This window comes from Thamnophis elegans, chromosome 14 (genome assembly GCF_009769535.1).
Source record: "Thamnophis elegans isolate rThaEle1 chromosome 14, rThaEle1.pri, whole genome shotgun sequence".
Classification (NCBI taxonomy): domain Eukaryota; kingdom Metazoa; phylum Chordata; class Lepidosauria; order Squamata; family Colubridae; genus Thamnophis; species Thamnophis elegans.
In genome coordinates this window covers 47,849,315-47,876,054 of record NC_045554.1, presented here as the reverse complement: position 1 = coordinate 47,876,054, position 26,740 = coordinate 47,849,315, and the positions used below count along the sequence as shown (strand labels likewise).

Genomic DNA, 26,740 nt, shown 5'->3' with positions numbered 1-26,740 from the left:
GGAGGAGGGGGGGGGCGTGGGCGAGGCGAGGCAAGATCCGGCCTCCCGCCGCTCCTCTCTTGGCCGGCCGGGCCTCTTCACCTTCTCCGCCGGATCGGGATCCCTCCGCCACGCGGAATCCCTCCCACGTATAACGGCGGCGGGGGAAAAGCACCGCCCGGCAGCGTCGCCTCCTGGCGCGGGATTATTTGTCGCGCGCCGGGCGGGCAGCGGAGGAGGAGGGAGGCGGCGAGCGGGCGGCCGCTGCTGCGAAGGTGAGGAGAAGCCGCTGCCGCTACTGCTTCTGCCGCCTCCTCGCCTTCTTCCCCCTCGGCGGGCAAGGGATGGAGGGAGCCGGGCCGAGGCGGCGGCGGGAAGGAGGAGCCGCCCCCTGAGGGGAGCCGCCAGGCCCGCGAAGGCTTCGGCCCTCCTCCCTGAGGGGGCTTCCCAGGCCCCGCCCCTCGCGCCCTCCCGGGCGACCCCGTGGCTCTGCCCCCCCCCCCCCGCCGCCGCTCGCCGCCCTCCCCGCGCCTCTTTCCCCGGCCGGCCGGGCTCCGTCGGAGGCTCGTCGGGCGGTCGTCGGGTCGTCGAGGGCCGCGGGTGCGCCGGGCCAGCATGGTGGAGAAGCGCTGCCCGCGGCTGCAGCGCGAGAGCGTCTACCGCTGGTTCTCGGAGCTGCCGTCCCCGCAGCGGGTGGAGTTCCTGTGCGGCCTGCTGGACCTGTGCATCCCGCTGGAGCTGCGCTTCCTGGGCGCCTGCCTGGAGGACCTGGCCCGCAAGGACTACCACTCGCTGCGCGACTCGGAGATCAAGGCCAACAACGCGGCCGACCTGGGCGGCCTGACCAACCTGACGGACGAGGTGGTGCGCAGCAAGCTGCTGGTCTCGCTGGCGCTGCTGGGCTCGTCGCACCGCGAGGCGGCCGGCGTGCTCTTCCGCACCCTCACGCACCTCGACTCGGTCATCCACAACTACGGGCTGCAGCTCAACGAGGGCCGCACCGGCGATGAGTTCCTGCTGCTCTTCACCATGGCCTCCAACCACCCGGCCTTCAGCTTCCACCAGAAGCAGGTGCTCAGGCAGGAGCTCACCAAGATCCAGAGCCTCCTGGCCTGCACCGCCAAGGGGCCCCCCGCCGCTGCCGCTGCCTCCGCCGCCACCACCACAGCGGGAGCGGCCGCCACCACCTGTCCCGGGTGCCACAAGGTGGGTCCTGGGCTGGGAGGTGGAGGCCAAGCGGTTTGCAATGGCTGGAGGGGATGGAAGGGAAGCAGACTGTGGTTTATGGTGGCTGGAGGGGATGGAGAGAAGATAGACCATGGTTTATGGTGGCTGGAGGGGATGGAGAGAAGATGGACCATGGTTTATGGTGGCTGGAGGGGATGGAGAGGAAGCAAACCATGGTTTATGGTGGCTGCAGGTGATGGAGAGAAGATGGACCATGGTTTACGATAGGTGGAGCTGATGCTTTATGGTGGCTAGAGGGCAAACCATGGTTTACAGTGGCTGGAGGGGATGGAAAAGAAAGATAGCAACAGCAGTTAGACTTATATACCGCTTCATAGGGCTTTCAGCCCTCTCTAAGCGGTTTACAGAGTCAGCATATCGCCCCCAACAAGAATCCGGGTCCTCATTTTACCCACCTCGGAAGGATGGAAGGCTGAGTCAACCCTGAGCCGGTGAGATTTGAACCGCTGAACTGCAGAACTGCAATCAGCTGAAGTAGCCTGAAGATCCCCAGTGTGTCCTGGGCTCTACACCCTGTCCCCTCTTCTGTGTCTGCAACTGTCTCTTGGCCACCCCTGTGCCTCTTCCCACTGCCTTTCCCCTTAGAAAATGGCATCTTTCAGTCAAGAGTTGCATCTCCAATCTTTGGAAGAAGATACTGGTGTGGCTAAGCTGTGCAGCTGTCCAGCCTTTTGGGTTCAGGGATTGTAATATAAATGTTGGCCCCAGGAGCTGATTTGGGGCTTCTTTTCGGCTGAAAAAGCAGCCTGGTCTTGTGAAATAGAGTTAGTAACCAGGAATCGAGACTGGACAGATGTTTTGGCCATCATCAGTGAGAATTGTTTAAAACTATTTCACAACTTTTGATAGTTCATTGGAAGTATGCAACGTGGACCTACGAAAGTTAATTTCCTTCAATAGTGTGTGTATTTCAAACGTCCTCGATGTAAAACTTTCAGTAAGTCTTTTTATATGTTTTTGGCGCACCTCATATTAGCTTTTGGTGCTACAAAATAAGCAGAGATGAATGCTTTTAAATTTGCTGATGCAGAGATACAATTCAAGAAGGAAGGAAGTTGTACAGTTGTTTAATTCCTCAGAAGTGGCTTGAGGCAAGCATGTTGCTCTTGTCGTTTGTGGTCTCAGTCCTCTAAATGCTCTTCAGACTATACTGCATTTGGACTACACAAATTTGAACGTAATCTTCACAGTCTTGCTTCGATACATATGTGGATCCCCCCCCCCCCCCCCGCTGGCTGTTCAAATTGAGGATATAGGGAAAACAGAGTTGGGATCTTGAAGGTCCTCTGGTCCAACCCCCTGCTCAGGCAGGAAACCCTCTACCATTTCAGACAAGTGGGTGCCCAATCTCTTCTTTAAAACCTCCAGTGTTGGAATAAAGAACAGTGCAACTAGATCATGATTAAATTGGGGTACACTGATCTAGTAAGATCTGGGGTACTGTTAATACATTCTATGTTATGTATTTCATCAAACAGAACTCAGTGTGAGGACATTTTTGTTACCATCCTGTGTGCTAAAGTATAAACTCCAATGCTTAAACTGTCAAAAGTTAATACCCTGGGCATTTTTTCATTTCTCAAACAAAAACACAGAATTAAATATCAATTTACATAAGCAACTGAATCGGCCAACAATGCCTCAGATGCTGGTAGATATAAAGACTTGATTGAATACTTGTTTAATGCCATTTGTAAGCATCTGCATCTGTCTTTATGTGTTTCTATAACAATCTGTCTATGGGGATTAAAAAAATAAGTCTAATTCATACTTCACGCTTTGCCAAATTCAAGTATTTTGAATGAGAGCTGGGGCTTGCATGAGTAGCCAGAAAATACACTGAGATGAACTGTGGCTTTTAAAGGGGAATCCCGAAGTGGTGTGTAATATTTTGAACAAAGAGTACCCTGTAGGTATTATGTAAAACAAATTCTAATGTCTTCACACACCAGTTAACTCTTGACTGAATAAATGCATTCAGTGGGACTTTGTGCTACAATTCTTTTTAGATTAGTATTCATTTCTGGTTTTAAAGATCTTTATGAGAGTCCTCCTGGATCATAATAAACTTAAAGGATGGCATTAATTTTCCAAGTTGCACTAACTTAATTAAACAGAGAGAGAAAGAGATCACCTACATGTTCAGTGTTTTTTATGGAACAGATTTAAAGTTTGTCCATATACTCATTGTCAAGAGCTGAATGTAACAGTTTGGGAAAATATCTTTCCTGATAACTTTGATAACTAAAAGTTTGTAATGTTTACAAAAAAATAATAATAAAGAAAATCGCATGTTAGGACTTGAGGAAAAATGGGCTCATTCAAAGAAAAGGTTGCATGCGGAACATGCTTAATTTGGTATTAATGAACCCTAAACCTGAAAGTCTCAAAAGGAAAAAAAGGTGAATAAAAACAAGTTTGGGATGTTAGGCAAAAGCAGGCTGAGTTGACACATTTGATAAGTGTTCTTCTTCACTAATCCTTCATAGGTTTTTCTCCTTTTTTCACCTCTAGCTTCCTAGGTTTGGTAGTTATATCATGGCTAGCTGATACAATGTTGAATTCCACACATCTTTAAAGTTGCCAAGTTTGGGAAACACTGCTGTAACTGATCTGATTAGTTTGTAAAATCAGCGTCTTAAGTAGGTTTGCTTACTATTCCACAGAGAGGCATTAGTGCTATATGGAGTTGAAATAAAATGATTGCGGGGATTATGAATAGTCCTTGACATGATTCATTTTTGTGCCTAGCACAACAATCCTTACTGCAGATAACCTTGTAGCCTAAATTACATTGACAGCAAATCTCATACTTGCCTCTTTTTATTCAATGTTGAAGAAGCTTTGGAGTTCTTGGTATCTACCAGATTATAAATTCCAATTTCTGCATGGTTGATGGACACGTACCTCATTTGGAATAAAGTTTGTTTTCACTTTCACTTACTTAGCCATTGCAAGTATATTTGGTAAAAAGATAAAAAGGCTTCGATGTTGTTGTTTTTAAAGTCTGTTTAGAGTGGCAATAGGGTCAAGTATGTATTGGAAATAAATGGTTTGCCCTGGGCATTAAAAGTGTAGTAATAGTGAATGGCCAGATGCAGCTCTGTGCATTGCCCCTGGGCTGAGGAATGGGAGAAAATGATGGGCTTGGTACTGTATGGAAGGCATTTGATCTTGGCCAGGAGAAGTAAGAGAAGCAAGAAGGCTTAGATGATGAACAGCAACCTGAGGCCAATTTTCAAACATAGGTTAGATCACCTAGCATCCTACCTTGGGCAGGCTGGCTCGGTTACAGAGGAAGTGGCATGTAGGGGACCTCTTTTGCCAGTGGTCTGCTTTTTTTTTAAAAAAAAAACCCACCTACCTGTAGTAAAAAGGATTTGGAGTACACTGAGTTAAAAGAAACGTGTCCTGCTATAAAGCACACTTTCGTTGCATTTCCTGCTGAGAAAATTCACACAATGTATCTGAGGCTATTGACTCAGCAGAAGCGGTTCTTAGATAGCTAAGTAGAACAATAGTTGGTATCTTAAGTGCAGCACTTGGAAGTACTTGGTGCTTTTTGGTCCATGTATTTGCTAGTCAGTCGCCGGAATTACTTGATTAGTGAAGTCTGTGAGACTAGGGCCAGATTTAAGCCTTTTCAAACAAAATGAAATGTGACGACCTCGGGAGCTTGTCTGAGACACACAGCAGGTAGTTTTGCTTTGAGAATTACTTTTAATAGAACGCAAATTAACACAGGTATAACAAAAATATGACCATTGATGTTTTGTAATGAGATTTGGGGGGCCTGAAGATGCTTTCTAAAAGATAGCAAGTTGAAAATAAGAATGTTGTTTTAGAAATAACTGGACTTTAAGAATATTTTTAACTCACGTAAACCAAATTGACAGGTTTGTTTTTTGTACTTTTTCTCTTACCTAGGTCACTCCGAGATCTGAGACCCCCATAAACCACGTGGTGGGTAACAGTTTAGAGAACGCACTCCACACATCAGCACATTCCATTGAGGAGTCATTGCCTAAGAGGCCTTCAGGGAAGCACTCCAAAGGTACATCCCAAGGTTTTGCCGAATATTCCTATTTGTGTGTGTATGTGTGTGAGAGAGAGAACATTCTCTGTCAGTTATGGTAGCCTTTGAGCAGGAAGTTTCTGTTTAATGGATGGGAGTGATTTATTACACACGAGTTTCATTCATTTCCCCATTTGCCTTCAGAAGATCATTCTCGTGGCCATGTAAGAATCTCTTTTCTTCAAGTAGCATGACTGCCAAGCTCTGCTACCTGCTGTAGTTACACCACGCCACAAGAAAGGACAACGGATAGGCTTGTCCCTGTAACTCATGCAGTGCAGAGCCCTGTTGTGTTGAATTTTCAGTGCTTAAATGAAATTTCTCACCTCCGCTGTAATTCTTTTGTTATGATATTGATTCATCTATTCAGGATTAGACTGTCCTATTGTGTGGAGATCTGACATTTCATTAAGCAGGCCTTATTGCTTGCACTTTAAAAGGGCATTGAGAGGCGTTAGCATTCTGTCTGACACGGCAGTACAAATGCTCTTTAATGCTACACCTCAGAATATTTTGGAACCTCTAGATTAGAATGTTTCATATATGCAATTTAATTCAGATAAAAGGATTCATATAGCTGGTAAAACAGTCATTCATAATAGAAAACCGTGCTTGGTTTTACTTAAAAACAGACAATGTAGTATACTCTTTTTTCCTGCTAGTTAGATATATGGATAAAGGCTTCCTAAATCACATTTTGAAACAAATAATCTGACAGTTTATTACTTATGACCAGGAAGTTTACTGTGTGCTGATGTTCTGAGATTTATCTGGAACACTAAATTAACATCCAAAAATATTGGAAATTATTCAGACATGTTGATCATGTGCAAAACACACAAAAAAAACCCCAGTCTTGCTTAAACAATCTAAAGAATCTTCAGTGTTAATAGTTTACTTAAATCGTGCTTCTGGGATGAAATCTAATTCAATATTTGATAAAGTATGGACATTTCAACTCTTATATTATTTTGTTTCCCTGAAAACAATGCCGCTTAAATGAAAAGATCACAATTATTTATTCTTAGCTCTTGTACAAACAATTATATTCTCTGTGCAGCATGCCTTTTTAGAACTTTACCAGATGTCTTGACCACAGCATATTTTCCAAAAGCATAGTGTGGGATAAAATACATTAAACCAGATGTTGAAATGAACTCTGCACTCCATAAGCTCTTACAATATTTTAATGAAATGGCAAATCCATATGGAAGTATCCTTATGACTATCTCATTGTGTAAAGCTCAAATGACATTTCCAAGGTGTAGCTACGTATGTTCTTATGAATTAACTGCAGGCCTTCCAGAATCACAGTGATAAAGAAACCTGAGGTTTTATTTATGGCAGCATATACGATTTTCTGTCCTTTAAAATATTTCACCAGTGTCAATGCTATGTAGAGAAGAAGCCTCATCTACATTTTCCCATTAGCATTTATTCCAAAATATTGAAAGCAAAACTTACTGGATTTCGTAAGAATAACAAACAAGCAGTAATTACAAAATTGATACAGATTAGAATTGCTCATTTATGGTGGGAGAAGGACATCTGTTTCTGCTTTGGAAGTATTGAGATGATTTTATGGATTATGTCCATATTCTAATAAAGATGTAGTCTTTGACTTATGACCACATTTGGGCCCCACATTTTGGTTGCTAAGTGAGACATTTGTTAAGGGAATTTTGCCCCATTTAATGACATTTCTTGTCACAGTTGTTAATCAGTTGAATCCCTGCAGTTAAGTTAGTAACATGGTTGTCAGAAGGCCATAAAAGTTGATCACATGATTGCACTTTTAAAATGTGAACACGAGTGTTGTTTGTCAGGTAATTCTATTTTTAATAAGATTGGCCTTCATTATAACTCACTGACTCTACAGTAGGAAACACCCTGTAACATTGACAGTTAATATCTTTTAGATTAGGCTATCAACATATTCCTGCAGCTTCTCTCCTCAGAGCAGGCCTTTTGGAGTGAAAGTCATTAGTTGAAGAAGGCAGTAAAGGGACTTGCTTAGCTGAATTGGAAATAAGCAACAGCTGTAATCCTGTATCTCCCAACCGGAAAATATTTCTGATTTTGCAACTATACCCTGAAACAGCGTTTTGTTTTTTTTTTCCTAAAGAAAAAAGAAAAGCAAGGGGGGAAAAAACAGCTGTTTTTCTGTACAACCACTTGTGTTACACCTCTTAGGAAAGACCATTGATTTATTGCATTACCTCACTGCATTGAGCATATCCATTTCATTAGTGTATCATGCTTGTGCTATTTTTAACAATAAGTTGAAGGGACAGTGCTGATGAAATTACATTATTTTGATTCCCAGCTGAAAGAAAAGCGGTATGGTCACAAAGACTGCTTGCAAAAAGCCCCCCGCGACTCGGTTGAACTACTTACGATTTTCAGGTTGTGATTGGATAAGGCTACCGATTAAATACTTCCTTCTTGCAAGTCGTTTAGTAGGAATAGTTACGTTATATTTTGATGAGGGCGAGTTCCACAAAATACGCATAATCTGTGGAAGGATATCACCAGACCAAGCTACTGTGTTCATTGTGCTTATGGCCACAACTGCTTTTTCGGGTGATTGGAGAAGGTGCTACCAGTGGAATCCAGCATTTGAAGTAAATGCTTGAACAGGGGATGTGAATTGCCTCGAGACATGGAAGCAGCCAGCTTTTAATCTGAAAGAGGTGGTGGCTGATTATTTCAGGCCGTTGCTTCCCCACAAACAGCAATATGGACTTTGTTGTACCTGACCCCTAAGGAATATTGTTGGTTTAGTACTACTTATGAAAGCTCTTTTGAGTATAAATCCCCCCCCTTCCTCTAATGCATACGATTGGTGGTTTGGGGAGAGGGGGGTTGTTGCTGTTAAGATTGGAATTAATGTGTACAGTGTAGAATTGGCTAAAAGAGGAAGAATATTTAGGGAGGGGAAAAAGCTGTTTTCAGCAGTAGGTTAAATACTTAGCAGAGGTGGTTTAGGAGTTGAAATCCTTCCTAAGGAAATCCATGTTCATTTGAAGTGCATGAAATCCCTGTCTTTTCACGGTTCTAATATTGTGGCACCTACACCTTTTGTCTCCGGATTTTGAAAAGATTACCCCTGGAGGCACTGTCCTTGTTTCTGCATAATATTGTGCTGGCCTGTCATCCGATCTGCCGCATCTTCTTCGAGGCTTACCTGTCAATCTTCATTGACCGTCACAGACCAAAGTAACAATGCAGTAATGCCAAAATAAAGAGTTCGCATGCAATTATGCAATCGTGCGCTGTTCAGAGACAGAGGTTTGATGCCCGGGTGAAATAAGAGATGATGACAGGTGACGAAGGTGCTAAGTAGGCAGTCCTAAGCCCTCCCTAGATCCTAAGGAAGTTGCTCTGGACTGCTGTGTTATTCTGCAAGCTCTCCCGATGTTGTCAGGAATCATAGGGCTCCAAACCAAGCTTGGGCAACGTTGGCCTGCTAGTACAGAGACAGGGGAGGCAAGTCTTGCACCTCTTGGAGGGAGCTCAGGGCCTACGCGGCTCCTTCCTCCTCTGCTTCAGCAGACGGAGGAGTTCAGTTGCTTCCGAAAGTGGTACAGGTGCAAGCTGCCCACTCCCACCCTCCTCCAAAGTGGGTAAAAACATTCATCTCTGCAAAATTCACAGGAAGCTTTCATTGGCGCTTACTGGGGTCGAGTGTTCTGTAATGGGTGACTCAGTGCTTCAAGTCGGGGCAACTAATTTGCAGAAGGTTGTCCAGTCACTTGCTCCTAACAGCTATTACAATTGTTGCCAAGCTTGGGGGAGGGCTGTTGCTTTCTTTGTGTGTGTGTGTGTGTGTGTGTTTCTGCAATTATACTACAGTACTGATATCATCTGGGACAGGGGTACCAACTTGTGGATTTCAATCCTCAAAATTGGCTGGTGAAATCTGGAAGTTAAAGTCTGCAGATCTTAAAATTGCCAAAGTTGGATACCTCTGCCCTAGGGCCTTTCTAATCTGTGGGTCTTCACTGTGAAACCAATACATACAGCAAATGACTGCCTAAGTGTGACCCCATAGATTGGAATTCTATTGTGGTGAAGATACCGTCACTAGCTCAGATTAACTTGATAAGATATGTCAAGCATTATTACAGAAATTCAAGTATATTGGGATCAAACCGTCCTAAGAACATTATTTGATTGACTGATCGATTTTTAAAAAGAGACAGAACAGAACCTATTATTGTTTTTGTAGTTGATGTAAAGGGTGGGAACTTGCAGGTGATATCCTATTGTAGACCTAGTTTACAATGATGTGAATATAGACTCATTTTTTCCCTTGAAGATTGAAAGACATACGCTACTTAGTTCTAATCTAGGCCAGTAGAATATTTTTTTGTTGAAAAAATATATGTGGTTTTTGATAAGTCTACATACATAAACTAGTATATACAACCCAGTTATCTGGAGAACATTTTTAAGAATGTCATTTAACTGAGAGCATAATAAATTGAAGTCCGGCTATTTGTGCAAAAATAATGTTCATCTGAGTTTTAGTTTCCTGTCCCAGAGATTACTCATGTTTTTAAAATAGCAGTTATATGCTTTTCTCATAATTCCCAATATGCTTAATGGGCATTGTGGTTATCTTAAGATGCTGACTTCACTATTTGTCTAGTCACTGAACTCGTATTTTGTTTTGATTTTAACTTTCTTTAATATTGAAAGGAAACCAAATATAATAAAAGAAGCCCAAGATCTTTTAATCTTGAACCTGCTTTTGGAAATACATGAAAAAGTTATTCACAGTCTGAAAACAAAAAGGAATGAAGTTGTGGAATCAGACAGGAAATTAAGTCTATTAGTACTGTAAATTGGAACCGAATGTTCCATATGTTGTCCACATGAATGGAGTTTAGTGGGTTTCTAGTGTGTGTTTCATGAATCTATGGTTGCATTTGTGGCAGAAAGGTAATAACTAGATACATTAGCGTTGCCATCCTTGTGTAGGTCTCTCTGGCAGTTGTCTCATATGTAGCATCTTCCTGGTGTAAGAACAGAGAAAAAGAAGTAAGAAATGGCAACTGTGACGAGTTTCCGTTGCTACAATATTTTATTAAAAATTCATTCTGGCAGATCAGAGCTGGACAAAATATTGCCCTTTACTGTGGCCATTTTACAAAGCTGCTAAATTTCTGTTTCTCACATTTTATGGTGGAGCCCTTATAAAAACTAGGTATAAAACAAGTTGAAATATTAGAGAATACTATCCAATTTTCCTGCTATAATCCATAAATGTTGCTGTATAATGGATAGCTATTTACATTTTATAATCTAGTTTATGAGAAGTCTAAAAGTGTTATCTCGTTGCCTGTTCACTAGTTGGCTAGTAACAATTCTGAGCTACTGAACATTCAAAATTGCCCATATTTTCATATATATCCATGTAAAACTGTCTTTCTGTTCTCTTGTGTTGAAGTGTTAATGAAACCATGTGACACTTTTAGGGGTAGCTAGTGCAAAGTTAGTAATATGGATACGCTTCTCTTTCTCTCAATCAAGCAGCTATTTGATATCAATAAAACAATTATTCTATATTCTTTAAAAACTAATCAGTTCTTTCTTGGTATTATTAGGGTGCCTATGATGTGGTTATCGAAATAATAATTGATATACAGCACTTGCTTACTGAGGGCATGATCTGTTTGCCTATTAGTTCAATTTCTCATAAAGGTTCAAGTGGAAACTACCTCCTATGAATTAAAAGATGAAAAATAACATTAAGAACATTTAATTATGACACAAATGTAAGCATTAATCCAGTTGATGCTTCAACTGGATTCAGTTCATATGACTTTTCTGTAGAAAGATAGAATAAATAGGAACTTTAAAAGCCTTAAAACTGTTAATTTACCACATAGGGAGAAAATGTGTTTTGAGCCAAGTGAGAAAGAACATAATGGGAATGTTAGTTAGGAAAAGTGCTTTTAAACAATTTTAGCTTTTCCAAGCAAGATTAATATTCAGTATACACACATGGGTATTTTTAAACTTGTTCTTTGTAGCTGCTGGCATGTTATTCAGCAAACGTTAAAAAATCTTGCTCCAGGGGATAATCAACTCTTGTTTCAAAGATGAGCATTTTATACACATTAAAAACCTTTAAGGCACTGACTGTGGCATGTGTGTGTTGCCTGCCTTAAAAAATATTTAGCCCATCAGATCTGGCAAAAGAGGCATGCGGTGGGTCCCATCTGTTAAGGAATTAAGTTGGCATGCCCAAGGAGGTCTGCCATGGCGCCTGCCTTATGGAACATTCTCCACCCCACCCCACCAAGTGAGGTCAGTTCTACCTCTTGTTCTCCTGAAGCCCCTCCAAGACCGGCTGGGGACCTGAGGGATCTCGAGGTGGCTCCCTCGCTGATCCGGTCTGCTGGTTGGGTCTTCTTTCACAAAGCAGCAGAAGAGGAGAGCAAACGGATTGTTTCGTGTTTTGTAAGGTCTAAGGAGCCACCTTGGTTTTTGAAGCTAGAACTCGCCATTCAAATTCAAACACTTGGTGAACCTATCCCGAAAGTGGTTTTTCCCCAAAAGGTACCTGCACTGTCTAGATTTTGTTTTCTTTGGAAAACATTTTGCTTCTCATCCAAGCAGCTTTTTTTTTTTCCAAAGGAAAAAACCAAGACGGTCTAGTTGTCTTTTGGAAAAAATACCTTTGGGACGACTGTAACCTGGACAATTGATAATCTCCATAGACCCCTCGGTAAACCTGGTTCCATGACTTTGGGTTGCTTGTACTTATTCACATGTTGCATTAACAAAAAGGATCCAGGCATCATGGATGGAATTTGCCATCCAGATGTGGGCCAGTAGGAGTGATCACGGATGCCTGCAGCCCTCTCTGCTTTTCAAGCAAAGAAAACAGGCCTGCAGCCCTTCCGTATGTAACACGTATTTCTTTTTCTTAACAGTAAGCGTCGAAAAGGTGGAATTAAAGGGATTGTCACACAAGAAGAATGATAGGATTGTTGAATATTCTTTTGAGGTGAGTATCAACGATTTACAAAGAAATACAAATGAGATGAAGGAAACCAGATGTGGAGCATTCAGCATGCTTTCTTTAAAATAACAGTTTGCCTCTCAAAACATATTATATTCAATTTTACATTACCTCTGATTCCAAAATTATGTGTCTCGGACATTTACCACTTCATGTTGTAGGAAATAGCCTGCTTATATCTTTTTGTCGAGGTGGCGCAGTGGTTAGGGTGCAGAACTGCAGGCCACTTCAGCTGACTGTTATCTGCAGTTCAGCGGTTCTAATCTCACCGGCTCAAAGTCGACTCAGCCTTCCATCCTTCCGAGGTGGGTGAAATGAGGACCCAGACTGTGGGGGCGATATATGCTGACTCTGTAAACCGCTTAGAGAGGGCTGAAAGCCCTATGAAGCGGTATATAAGTCTAACTGCTATTGCTATTTTTAATGAAAGGACTTTAATTATTCATTTTCATTTAAGATGTGCTAAAAGAATGTCAATCATTTGCTCATAGCCCAGTCTAATTGCGTACATACAAGGAAAAACGTAATGTGCAGCCCTCACGCCATAACAAGCGATTCTAAAGAAACCACGATAAAGCAGCGATACAGTAATTGTGCCCTCCTATTAAATAATAACTCATTAAAGTTGTTGGGTATCTGTCCCCGTGCCTTGAGGTTAATCATACAAAATGCAGCGAGAAAAATATCGGAAGATTTTTGAATACCTAAAACTATAAATAATACAGTATGATAACTGAGCTCTATTCACAGGATAGGGAAAGTCCCGTAATTCCCGTGATTTTGTTTTGATATATTTAGACTACACATTCCATCCCCTGAGAGCCTAGCCTGAGGGGCAAGACAGGCACCAACTGGTCTCTCTCTAGTCTGAGAGCTTAAAAGAGGGAAAGGTGTGCGCTCTGAGCTTTAATTCAATCTGCAGAAACAGATTTCCGAGGAAAAGGGACTCCTGAACTTCTGTGCAGAACTACCTTGCTTCACAGGGACACATAAATAACAGGAATATTATGAAAGCTAACAGAAAGTGGGGGGTGGGGGTGGATTTTGAGGGCACTTTTCTTTCTTGTAAATATCTGGAAAAGCAAGCAAAAAGCCACGTAAATGGAACCACAGTTAAACGCATCCAAAAGTGCTATTGTTTCCCCTGCATGCTGTGTGTGTGTGATTGTGTGTGTGTGTGTGTGTGTGTGTGTGTGTGTGTGTGTGTGTGAGAGAGAGAGAGAGAGAGAGAGAGAGAGAGAGAGAGAGAGAGAGAGAGAGAGAGAGAGAGAGAGAGAGCGCGCGCGCGCCAGGGGAAGCAAAAGAAATCAACAAAACCCCAGGAAGAATCGACGCTGCCTGCCCATTTTTGTTTCTCAGTTTAAGTTAAGCAAAGGCTGGAAAAAGGAAATTCCTGAATTACGTAATGTATTTTGAAACTCTTTCCTCCCATCAGTGCTTTTGGCAGTATCCTCAGGGCTGGAAAAATGCATGCATTTTGGTGGTTAATATAGTGTGGAAACATCCTGCTCATCTCACCCCTGCTTGTTTTTAAAAAGGATAGTGGGAGCATTTCCCCACCTGTCCTCTAGATACGATACGTGCAAAACTCACACTGGGTTCGCCTCTGTCTTGTATTGTAAGTCATCACTTAGCTTCTGTGGACTTCCAAGAGGGGCTCTCAGACAGCTGGTTGAACTTGCAGGAAGAAAAAGATACAGATTTAGGGGGTTTGGCACATCCTCTTACAAATACGCATACGCACACGCAGCTCATCTCTTGATAGGAGTCTGGAATACACCAGATGCCCATGTGCGAGCTTTGAAAAGGGTTAGGGTTAGGGCAATATACAAGTAGTCTTCAACAATCACAATTGGGACCAAAATTTCCGTTGCTAAGCAGTTATTTTAAGTGTTAAATGCCTGATTTTATGACCTTTTTTTGCCATGGTTGATAAGCAAATCACTGCGGTTGTTAAGTGAATCACACGCCCATTAAGCGTACCTGGTTTCCCCTGTTGACTTTGCTACCAAAATGTCCTGTCTCACCATGACGAGATCAAATATGCTTCTAAAGTACATTTTGTTAATTTAAAGAACAGTTTTGTAGTTCTGATCTTGGATCAGGGGTAGTAAATATATACAAGAGAGCAACAAAGGGATATGTTGCCCACCGTCTTCTGATTACAGTACTATAAAAATCAATGAAGAAAACAAGGATTGGTGTAGAATATCCCACTATGCTAATTTTTACACGGCACACGTGAGAGGCCCGGCCATTGCCATGTTTTTAAAATGAGCATTAACAATGCCGATTAACAAACCCAAGCCAATTTTTTTGCTTCATGCGGTGGTGGGATAAAAGCATCATGCCAGTGGGATTAAGTTTAAGTCCACTTTGGGGAAAACATTGTAACCTTCAGAAACGCAGTGAGAATTTTGCCCCGCTGTATAAGGGTTCAGCCCAGCCCCGTCCGTCTGACTGACCGTCCATTCTAAAGTTGCTTGATGAAGGTGAGCAAAGGGTCCTTTTTCGTTTCCTTAGGTCTTATGGTCTGATTCTTCAGTGACAGTGGTAAAAAAGTCTTCTGCCGAAGTGACTGATTTCATTTCAAAGGTAAAAAATGATTTTGTGCAATTGGTGTTTTTAAGGTACATTTGGAAGCACATATAACTAACTATACGCTGTATCTTGCACAGCTTTTTTTTTATTTAAAAAAAATAGAATAAATTTCTTTTTGCATGCCGTATGTCAGTTTCATATTGAATATTTTAAGTAATCCATGTGCTGCTCGATTCTGACAAGCAGTGCGGTACAGTACCAATAATAAAAAACCCAACGTTTTCTTTCTTAGTTAGGTCAGTTGTGTCCAGAAGAAAATTTGGAGAAATTCATTCCTTTTCTAGCTGGTCCAGAATCATTTTACTTAGAAAGAAGCCATATGGACTTGGAATCAGACCTTAGGTATACTTTGAACTTGTTTCTGAAATTTGTCTGGGTGCGGGTGTGTGTGACTTTCAGTTATTATTTTATTGTTCAGTTAATAAATTTAACTATTTCAGTAAGTAATAATAACTCTGGTTTAATTGCCGTTGTTTCATCACTCGCTTCGGTTGCAGTTACTTAGTAATAGTTTCTTAGCACAAATTATGAAACCCTGCTTAGATTCTCGTATGGCTCCTCTACCTTCAGGTTCTCACACCCTGCTTTCATTAACAATGCCCAGTTCTGTAATTCTGTGCCAGAGTCCTCACACAATTCTACTCTGTAGGAATTCATGCAGTCCCTTTAGGGGAGGGAGGGAGGGGGGGGGCTGTTGGTTCCTTGGAAGTGCATAATTTCAGACCCAGGTCTATCTTCCTAATTAGCGCTGTGCAGGATCGGGTTTAATAGGTCTTCCCTTTGAGGTGCCTACCATTGTTTTAATTCCAATGCTTTGGGAAAGCGACAAAAATACATGCACTCGAGAGTTACTTGAGAAGTTTCCCAGATAAAGCAAGCTTTGAAAAGGGAATAAAAGTAAGAAAAACAGCTTGGAGGGACAACCTCAGATGGGAAGAGCGAAAAAAGGAACAAAAAAAAAGAGAGGGTTATTTCAGGAAACAAGAAGGCTTTGAGATGATTGAAGCTGATAAGAGCCGGACAAGTGAGAATCACAGGACGGATCACTCTGAAGCGTTTTATTTATTTAATTAACCTACTGTACATGTAGCGGAGTTTGAGAAGCTTGTACTAGATTTGGGAGCGGACAGGAAGCTGTTGCAAAGACCTTAAAAAGAGGTATTGCGTGGGTAGAGTAATGAGGAAAATGAATAACTTGGGCAGAAAAAATAAATCTTGAGGGCCAGTTGCATTGGGTAAGCCAAATCTGCTTTAAAAATAATAGTGGTAGCGCATCAGCGGAAAGCCAGTCTCGAAACAATTGAAACTCCTGTATAGCTGGCAGAAGCAATTAATTAAATTACAAGAGCAGTATTATTTGCTTACAGGAAATATAAATAGGCAAGAAAGTTCTAGTCTGACCACTTATAAGTAGCCCTCAATTTATGACCACAGCTGGGTCATAGGAACCTCTGTCCCTAAGTGATTCTGTTAAGCGAATCACGGGTCGTTAAGAGATTCCAGCTTCATCTCTTGACACTGGGACAGTTCCAAGTGTGAGGAACGGTGCCTTTATAACGGTCACTGATCAAATGGTTCATAAGTCGAGGTCTGCCTCTAATTCTAAGTCAGCTGTCTTGGCAGATTTAACTCACAGATAAAGAGGATCGTGGCTGTTTCAGGAATCTGCCCCCAGTTGTCTCTTCAGTGACTTCAATACTTCATATATTTGCAATTTCCTAATGAGTTCTGTGCGGTGTGACTTCGTTTTTGACAACTTTCACAATCTTAGTTTTGTTTTGCCTGAAGTTGGGAAAATATCATCCATCACAATAATTTTGCAGGTATTTGGCATCCTTACCGTCCCACATCTGGAAAAATGACCACGTCAAGAAATTTTTCAGCACTTCATGTCACTCCCCACAATATCTGAGTTCAAGTGAGTTTAAAGAGCAAAATGCCACCTCAACCCTCTCCTAAAATGGGTGTGTACGTATGTTTATGTATATGTAAAAAGACAGTCAAATAATAGCTCTCTAAATACTGTTATGTCCTTGTTTTTAGGTCCTGGCAATTCTTCCCTTTACAAAGTGGGTACGACGCTGGGTGCTTCTGGAAGGTGAGGTGAATTTAGGGAGCGGGTAGAATGCAGAAAAATTGAAATGTTCTTCCGCTTCCTGTGTAATTAGGGGAAACGGCTTTGGCTAATTTGGCTGAGTCCCCTTCGGGGAAAAGGGCGGCATATAAATGCAATAAATTCTAATTCCCCGACAGCCTTCTCGTTTTTATGAATTACATACTTTGTATTCATATGAGATCTTCTTACTGCTCACATTACATCGTCCCCCTCGTTTGAGCAAGGCTCCCTCCCTGCCCTGCTGAGGTATTTTCCTTTTTGCTGGCTTTTAACACCCCCATAGTGAGCAGTGGGTTCGCTTAACAACCACAGCATTCACTTTATGGCCATTGCCAAAAGGTCATGTGTTCGGGTTTAGTCACGCGGCCTGCTTTACGACTGTCGCGACTCATGGTAGTAATTGCGGGGGCTCAATTGCGGTCATAACCCGAGGACTATCTGGGGTACCCATGACTTCCTAGGGAATGCTTCATTCCTATCCGGCTTTCCTCCTCTCTTACAGGCCCATCTGTGGGGTTGCAGGTGTCCAGGCCGCCCAGAACACTCTTCAGCATCACCTGCCTCATCCGTCCGCGGCAGCCGTTGCCCTCTCCCACTGCTCTCATTCAGGTGGGGCCGGGCCTACGTTAGCATGTAGCCGCAGCCAGAGAGAAAACCCTCCCCCTGTTTTAATGTCTCCAAGCCCACAAAACCCCCAGGCCCAGGAGCAAAACGGAATTTTAGATTGGCTGCGGAAACTGCGGTTGCACAAATACTATCCGGTTTTTAAACAGTTGACGATGGAGAAGGTATGATGCAGGCCTCACCAGAAGCATATAGTGCTTTTTTTTCCTGTTTCTATTTTTCCCCTCTCCCTTCCCCGTCCCTGCTCTTCCCTTCTCGATTCAGTTACACCATTCACAGGCTGTATTTCTAGCAAGAAGAATTTCTCAATAATCTGGGAAATTATTGGTAAAGCCAGCGTAGGCTTAACTTAGAGCAGTGTTTTTCAACCTTGGCAACTTGAAGATGTCTGGACTTCAACTCCCAGAATTCCCCAGCCAGCGAATGCTGGCTGGGGAATTCTGGGAGTTGAAGTCCAGACATCTTCAAGTTGCCAAGGTTGAAAAACACTGACTTAGAGGAATACTACTTTTAAAATGGCTTAGTAAGAACTAGTTAAAATGTAGTACTTCTTTGCAGAAGGATGTTGTAAAGCTATGACCATCTTATTCTGATTTAAAAATGATAGTGGGGAGCCCTCTGGTGGAGGCGAATTATGCCATTTAGACCCAGAGCAGCTCCAACGGGCATCTTCTAGTAATCTGAGTATTTTTGGTATGCCTTTAGCTATAAATTGAATTTAGTGCAAGGCTGAGTTTAATCTCTTTTAATATTTTTCTCTTTTTTTATTGGAATATATCCCAGTTCATTATGCCTGCCTTAGTATTCTCAATTCCAAAACCGCTTTTACGCTTAGAAAACGTGCTGATTATTTGTCTTTCTCCACAAGTTCTTGAGCCTCACCGAAGAAGATCTTAATAAGTTTGAAACACTCACCATGGGAGCGAAGAAGAAACTCAAGACGCAGCTGGAATTGGAAAAGTAAGTATCAGCCGCAGAAAGACAAGCAGTCCCCCCCACCCCCCCAGGTGATTTGTAACTAATACTAAATGAATTTGTTTTTTAAGACATCATTCCCAACAACTTAGGAATGTAGTGTACATTCTTAAAAAAGAACTGGGGCAGATTTGATCTTGGATTTGTGTGTGTGTGTGTGTGTGTGTGTGCATGCCATTGTTCCGTGGCCAGTTCAGGTACTCCTTAACTTACAAAGGCAGTGCTGTCACGAACAACACAGTTGTAAAGCATTTGTCAATGGTTATGCTGGCCATCCGGTTGCCATTGTCCAGCGAGAGGACATCATGTGACCAGAACTTCCGACTTCTGCCAGCTTCTCCGTTGACTGAGTGGGAAGCCGGTGGGGAACCCTGAAAATCGGGGTCACATGACTGCAGTGTTTGCCCCTAATAGTGAGCCAGGCTCCGTGCACCTGAGTTGGAGTCATGTGACGGCGGGAATGAGATAATATCTGGAAGCATGAGGACCCGTCAGAAGTCCCTTTTGTGCGGGCTCACCGCAACTCTGAACTGCCCTCTGAAGGATCTGTACCTGTAACAGCTCTGGGTGATTTCATGCTCACAGAAAAAGCACCTGTTAATTGGTGTTGGGAAAGGGGTTACCCATGGATACGCATCGAAAAAAATTGCAGTCTGGCTAGGCGACAGGGCGATTGTATTCAAGTGTTTCTCAACCTTTTCTTAACGGCAGAGAAAAGTCAGAGAAGCGGACCATGAACCCAGCCCCCTCCCCACCGGTCAGCTCTGGGGTGGCCAGAGTTCCTCCCACCACTCACATCAACCCCATACAGAGCATTCGTGGGAACCATGCCACAGGTAAACGGGTCCCCCGTGTCAGATGAGTGTGCTTCTCCCATTAGTGCTGCTGCCTGGAGCCTTTCCTCCCCTGCCTCTTAAGGGAGGTGGGGAGCTTCCCTCAGAAAGCAGCTCGCTTAATCGCAGCCCTCCCCTCCTTGTTTCTGATGAGGGTTTCTGCTTCTCTCCCCCAAGAACTGCACGTGGACGTGGATCAGGCCGTCTCCACCACGCCCCCCCGGGAAGGCAGTTCCTCGGAGTCCTCCAGCTCGTCCTCCAGCCCCATGGGCATGCAGCCCCGGGAAGAAAGCTCGGACAGCGCCGAGGAGAACGAGAGGCGTAAGGGCTGCTCCTTTTCATTCTGTGGCAGCCCCCGGGCCTCCCTGGGCCGGCGTGCTGCAGCTGATCCCGTTTGCCTTGCAGGTGTGGAGATCCACCCGGAGCCCTCGGAGAAGGAGAAGCCGGTCATGATCCTGAATCACTTCGGCTCCAGCTCGGCCCGGCCCACCGCTCAGGTTTTGCCCGTACAGAACGAGTCGGGCTCTAGTCCGGCGGCTCACCACTCCTTGCCAGGGCAGATGACGGCCACTCCGATCCGAATATTAAACTCTATGCACAAACCCGAGCGCGGAAATGCGGACCTGAAGCTCCTTTCTTCGCCTATGCACTCGCTTTTACCTTTGGAGGAGAGGACGAAGTTCCCCGGCGGGCCCGCTCAGAACAGCGTCAAGATGGAGAAGAGCTTTGGAAACACCCTGGCGGATCGGATCCCGGTGCCTCCACATCAGCCCCTGCAGGTGCTCTCGGCGGTCCCTGAAAACGGCCCCTCCACGCCTTCCATCCATTTCGGCCTCCGATCCAAATTGGTCCACGCGCCCGCCCTGGACCGAATGGCGAAACCACCCCAGCCCCCGGGTATCCTGGTGGAAACCAGCACCACGGCCACCGTCACCTCAAGCACGGTCTTCCACATGGCACGCCCCCCCATCAAGCTGCTGGTCTCCTCATCCGTGCCCACCGATGCCACCCTGGCGGGGCAGCCGTCCTGCTCCAACAGTATGCAATTCAGCGTCTCCCCAGCAATAATCAGCCCCCGGACAGCTCTGTACACCGCCAACACCAAAGTGGCCTTTTCCGCCATGAGCGGCATGCCGGTGGCCCCCATGCCCAGTAGCACCTTCTGCGCAAACAGCAACCCCGCCGCGTCTTCCAGCAGCCACCTCGCCACCTCCTTCGCCAACATGGGCAGCCTGCCCAGCTGCCCCCCTCCCAGCTCCAGCCCCACGCTCTCCTCGGCCGCGGAGAACAGCTTCTACGGTGGGGGCGGCTCTGCGGGGAACATGCCCGTCCCCAACCAGAACAATCACCACCACCACCACCACCAGCATCAGCAGCCGCCTGGCTGCATGGTCTGCAGTTCCTGCGGCTGCAGCGGGAACTGCGGCTCCAGCGGCATGACTGTGAGCTACACGAACTACTTCCAGCATCCCTTTTCAGGGCCGTCCATGTTTACGTTCCCCTTCCTGCCCTTCAACCCTCTGTGCAGCAACGGCTACGTCAACCCCCAGCAGTACAGCAGCAGCTCGGCCTTCCCCATGGTCCACTCTCCGTACAGCGGCGGCCCCACGCCGGACTCCCTCATGAGCGGACAGTCGGCCTTTGCGGTGCCCCCCATGCAGAGCTTCATGGCCGGCACCGCAGGGGTGTACCAGGCCCAGGGGATGGTGAACAACAGCGGCGGCTCGGGACACAAGAAGCCCGGGAACCTCTCCTGCTACAACTGTGGAGCCAGCGGCCACCGAGCTCAAGACTGCAAGCAGCCACCGATGGATTTCAATCGACAAGGTGAGGAGGGACGTGGCTTGTCGGAGGTGGATGGATGGGGCTGCTCCCCCCCCCCAAAAAAAAAAAAAGGCAGCCAGGGACTGTGGTTCTGGGCACCGGGAGGGACAAAAAACCCTGTTGAAAACACAAGTGTGAATTTGCCGTTCCTTGCCAGATTTGATCCAGTCCCTGAATGTCCCTAGTAGAAGCATTGATGTGTGGTTGTGAAGGACACAGCCTGGGTGCCAGTCCCACATTCTCTGCCCTGTCTGCTTCAGGAGGTTATCATGAGGACCAGTCTCCTGAACTCAGAAGGAAGGCAGAATATTAAAAATACATCGTTTTTTAGCATTCTGTAAAACAGGAGGAGGGCCTTCTCTGTAGCCGCTCCGGCCCTATGGAATGAACTACCCCCAGAGATCCGGACCCTGCCCACTCTCGTGGCCTTCCGAAAAGCCTGGCTATTCCAGCAGGCCTGGGGCTGTTGACCTCTTGACCGAGGTCCAGCCCTGATTAGACTGGGTGCACGATGTGTTTCTTTTAATCTGCTTTCTTTTATCTGTTTTTTAACCTTTTTCTTAAAATTTTATTTCTGTAAGCCACCCGGAGTCCTTCAGGATTGGGCGGCCTATAAATTTAATAAATAGAAATAGAAATAGCTGAAAGGGTCTGGCTGAGGAGGCCGAGGAGGGAAGGCAGTCAGTGTAGCCCCCAAGATAACAAGAGCACTTAGACTTCTATACCACTTCACGGTGCTTTATAGCCCACCTCAAGCGGTTGATAGAGTCAACCTATGGTTCCCCAAACAATCCGGGTCCTCATTTTACCCACTTCAGAAGGATGGAAGGCTGAGTCAACCTTGAGCCTGGTGAGATTCAAACTGCCAAATTGCAGACAGCAGGAGCCTGCATCACACTGCAGCTCATAAGGATGTCTCGAAAACAAGATGAACAATTACAGGGAGTCCTTGACTTACAACCAATTAGCAATAGCAATAGCAGTTCGACTTATATACCGCTTCATAGGGCTTTCAGCCCTCTCTAAGCGGTTTACAGAGTCAGCCTATCGCCCCCACAGTCTGGGTCCTCATTTCACCCACCTCAGAAGGATGGAAGGCTGAGTCAACCTTGAGCCGGTGAGATTAGAACCGCCGAACTGCAGATAACAGTCAGCTGAAGTGGCCTGCAGTACTGCACCCTAACCACTGCGCCACCTCGGCTCTTTAGTGGCTGTTTGAAGTGACTTGGGAACAGTCCTCACACGTACAATGCGTGTAGCACCCCCACCTTCCTGTGATCAAAATTGGGACGCTTGGCAATCAGCACGTATTTATGGTGGGGTGGTGGTGGAGCTTCCTGGGGTCATATGATCCCCACTTGTAACTTTCTCAGCTGGCTTCCGCTAAGGAAAGTCAACTGTGGGCGCCAAGATCCGCTTAACGACCGCAGGTCTCGTTTGACAACTGCAGGGATTCGCTCAACTAAAAGTTGTAAAATTGGCCATGACTCACTTAACAACTTCCTTGCTTGGCAGTGGAAGTTCTGTTCCCAATTGTGGTTGCAAGTCCGGGGCTGCCTGTATTGTGTCCCCAATACCCCGAAGAATCTGTGAATCTGAACTGGGATTCTTACCACCTGGATTGCAAAAACTGTGCTAATTGAACCTTCCTTCTTTTTCCTTCAGGTACATTTCGGTTAAAATACGCTCCCCCGGCTGAGAGTTTAGAGTCCACGGACTGAGATTAACTTCAGATGCAATATTTTGTGATGGCAAAATGGCCATGAAATAATTAGGGAACTTCAGATTGGGAGTCTATCTGTTGAGCTTATTAATGTTATTTTTTTAATCCAAAGGTGCTCTACTTCAACCCTAGGAAGGAACTGAAACTTTAGGAGAGGGGGGCGGGGGGGTGGGGGTTTCCAAGCCCCCCCCTTTTTTTTCCTGAATTGCCAAAACAGATTTTAACGTTGGATCTCCCCGAAGATAGGCGGGACTGGCCAAACTCTCTTTTCTTGTTGTATAGAAACTGCTGCACTTTTGCCGAAGAATGTTGCCATAATTTCACCTTCCATGCTGGAAAATTAAACTCCTGGGCAGCTACGTTATAACCTGGAGTTGGAGTGAGAGCTAAAAGGCCGGTGGTGCAACCGTTGCCATTTCGCCCGCTGGACGCTCCGGAAGCTAGTTAAAACGTATTATCTCCTCTTTAAATTTTCTTCCTCTCAAAATAAATCAGGCACTACACTCTGGGATTTTTAAAGGGTTGCACTACGGAAGAATGTATAATTCTGTTCTGACTATCTGCACTTCTAGCGAACTGAGGTCAGGGGAAGAGAGATTGGAAGCAGGCTACGTGGTCGTCTCATAAAGGAAAACAAAACAAACGTAACCCTCTTTTTCTCCCCAAAGAACAGAGGTGAACGCTTCATTCTGGAAACAGTTTTTATGTACCACGTTGGTCAGGAATTCCTCTTAATGTAGGACTAACCAGCAGTGGATTAAACTTAAGTCTCACAAGAGTCTAGTGCCAGAGACTCAGTGGTTTCTTTTTTTAAAAAATTCTCTTCTACGATTTAAGGAAGTGTTAACAATTCAGCGGTTTCTGCCGTAGGAAATAGTGTTCTGCATCTGTAATAAATTTTAAAATTCAGACTCTTCCAGGAATTTGTTGGGTTTAGAAGGCGTCAAAATACGAAGTACAGTAGCCTACCGTTCCGTTATTTAGGAAAGTTTTATAGTTTGCCTCTTTTCCATTTGATGTGGGCTATAAAAAAATTTTTTTTTTAGCTTTGGTAGCTAAGTAGCAACCAGTAATGCTTATCCAAAGGGGGCTGAAACAATGTGGATTTTTACCTCTCTAAGGGAGGCAATGTTTTTTTTATTTCAAAGAATCCATTCTCCCTGCTGCACTCCTTTGCTTCATGATCTGGGCTGCCTCAATTCTTAGTCACGCAGGACAGGACTGGCTGGGTCTCCACATTTTTTAATGTGCTGCTTTATAGTAGAAGAGAGCCCCCCCCCCCCTTCGGAACAGCAGGAGTGGCCGGGTCAAAAGTCTCTCTCTGCTTTCAGTAAAGCAGTGGCGAGTTCCCCTCCTGTGCTGGTTTATTGCCTTGGACACTGGTCAATTCCAACCGGCCTGCGTCTGACGTCCGTTATTTCTATGCAATGGAGTATTTCAGTTTCCATCTCCTCACTTTTGGCTTCACCAAAACAGGGTTAAGTTAGATGGGGGCGAGATAGACTTAAGCTAGTTGAACGTTATTCGCTCCGAACTCTGGGGTAGTAACGCGGCTGCGGTTAAAATCAGTGTGCCGAGATCGTAACGTGTACAATTCATTTTGTAGTTGCCCTGAATGACGGAGGCTGCTGCTATACATGGTCACCTGTTAGGGAAATAAGACTGTATTCAAAGATGATGGGAAGTCAGCAACTTACGTGGCCTTAATCTTGCCATGAGTGGAAGCGACCTGCCTTGGTTATTACATCTTTCATGTTTACTTTTAAAGCTGAAAATATCTTTAATAGTCTGAAATATACGCTAAGAGCCAAATGTCCATTAAAAAGGAATCCCTATCATCCCACAAGCTTAGCAGGCTAAAAACCTTACTGGTTTTCTTAATTGGGAAGCCTCTAGGACAGTGGCTCCCAAACTTGGCAACTTTTAAGACTTGTGGATTTCAATTCCCAGAATTCTCCAGCCAGCTCTGCTGGCTGGAGAATTCTGGGAGTTGAAGTCCACAAGTCTTAAAAGTTGCCAAGTTTGGGAGCCACTGTCCTAGGAATTTGCCTCTGTTACATCTGTGCATTTAAAAAAAAAAGTGATTTTCTTTCCCGTGGGAAAAAAAAAGACCCTCTCGCTCAGCTATCCAACTTTCAGAGAGAACCGCTTTGATAATATAATTGCAGAGAAAAATGCAGCGGAATCCCCAGAAGAAAAAATCTGCTCTGACTTTTCTTGCTTTGAAAGTATCAGCTTTGCCTTGTAGTTCTCCATTCACGTGCTCCAGTATTCAGAAGCGGTTGGCAGTGTGTCATATAGGAATAGATGCCCACAAGCAGGCCTCGCGTGCAAGAACAGTTAAAAACACTTTTCTTAGAACGTAACTAACCGCGTGCCTCAGTTTGGTTGCAACTTTGCACTGAAGGACTTGAAGGAATGTGACTCAATTCATGTTGTTAACGAAAACAGCACATCGTGCAGGATTGCCCAAAACCCTGGCCTAGAGGGGGACGAAGCTTTTCCTTGCTTAAAAAAAGAAAGAAAATAAAAACAAAAACCAGACTTTCTCCACTGAAGGAAGAGTATTTTCATTGACTGTACTGTAGGATACCTGCCAGATATGGGGTTTAATTAATGAGAACCTAATGGAGCACTACAAGACTCTGAGCTGGCCTCCGATTACGAGAGCAGCTTTCTAATTTCTGTTGAAAACAATGCCTTCCACATTGTCCTGAAACGAACACTCCCAGACACCCAGAGGAGAAACTTTAGCAGATGCGCTTCATTCTGGCCCTGAAACGGTCAGATTCCTTATGACGTATCTGCACCCTCTTATTAATGGGCTCTACCTGGGAGCAGGAATGAAAGAAGCCAGCAATTCAGAACGCTACCACTATCCACTATCTCTCTCCGTAAACTGAATTCTAACTGTTAATAGGAAACATTTTATGTCCCCCCCAATGGCAGGTTAACATGTTTTCCAGTTATAACTTTCCGTTTGGAGCAAAAGGGACGCCTTTTGCCCATTTCGAGCCATTTCTTTTACTCCTAGTATTACAAAATGTGCACGGAACTTTATATAAATATCAAAAAGTTTTGTAAATATTTAATATTTACCTAATATGATTTTGAACTGTAAATGTCAAGTATTCTGGTATTGGGATTTTTATGTTTTATTATACTTTGTTAAAAGGTAAAATTGTACATTTTTAGAATGTTTTTATCCGAGTAAATTTAATGTACTGAAAAACAAATAAAAGACCGCAGTGTCTTTCCAGTTATCCTTGTTGATGGGGTTTTTCCCCCCGACTCCCCGTGGGGCGAAAGATGATAACGCCTGGAGCTGGCTAATTGCTGTCAGCCACAGACTGGCAGAGGGCACCTTCACAAGTGGGACTTGTAGGCAAACTGCACTGGACTTGGCTTTGCTTTCCCCAGGAGAAGGCAAGGCCAGGCTGCAGCCTGGGCTGTACGGTAATCCAGCGGGTGCCCCCAACCCTTTGGGCACCACAGACCACCAGACAGGGAGAGGAGGGCTTAACCTGCAGTCCACGTGTGCAGTTTTGCTCACCGCCTGCTCACCTCCAGTTGTGTGGCACTGTCCCTAACAGGCCACGCACCCGTACCAATCCGTGGCCCAGGAAGTGGGACCCCTGCCGGAATCCTCTGGCCTGGCGTGTCCTTCCTTGCAGCCTTTGGGAGTCCACTTTTTTCTTGTTGCATT

At 44.6% G+C, this 26,740-nt stretch overlaps 1 protein-coding gene across 1 annotated transcript; it reads left to right on the top strand.

The window, feature by feature from the left end:
• Window positions 1–502: 502 nt before the first annotated feature.
• LOC116517687 (zinc finger CCHC domain-containing protein 14-like) lies at window positions 503–24,998 on the top strand. The gene is made up of 13 exons (XM_032230807.1): window positions 503–1,185; window positions 5,155–5,281; window positions 12,250–12,323; window positions 14,862–14,933; window positions 15,172–15,281; window positions 16,763–16,857; window positions 16,983–17,037; window positions 17,558–17,843; window positions 18,548–18,639; window positions 19,366–19,490; window positions 19,665–19,808; window positions 19,893–21,314; window positions 22,977–24,998. Exons 1-13 carry the CDS (start codon window positions 595–597, stop codon window positions 23,030–23,032), a joined length of 3,249 nt encoding a protein of 1,082 aa, XP_032086698.1. The 5' UTR covers window positions 503–594; the 3' UTR covers window positions 23,033–24,998.
• Window positions 24,999–26,740: the final 1,742 nt, after the last annotated feature.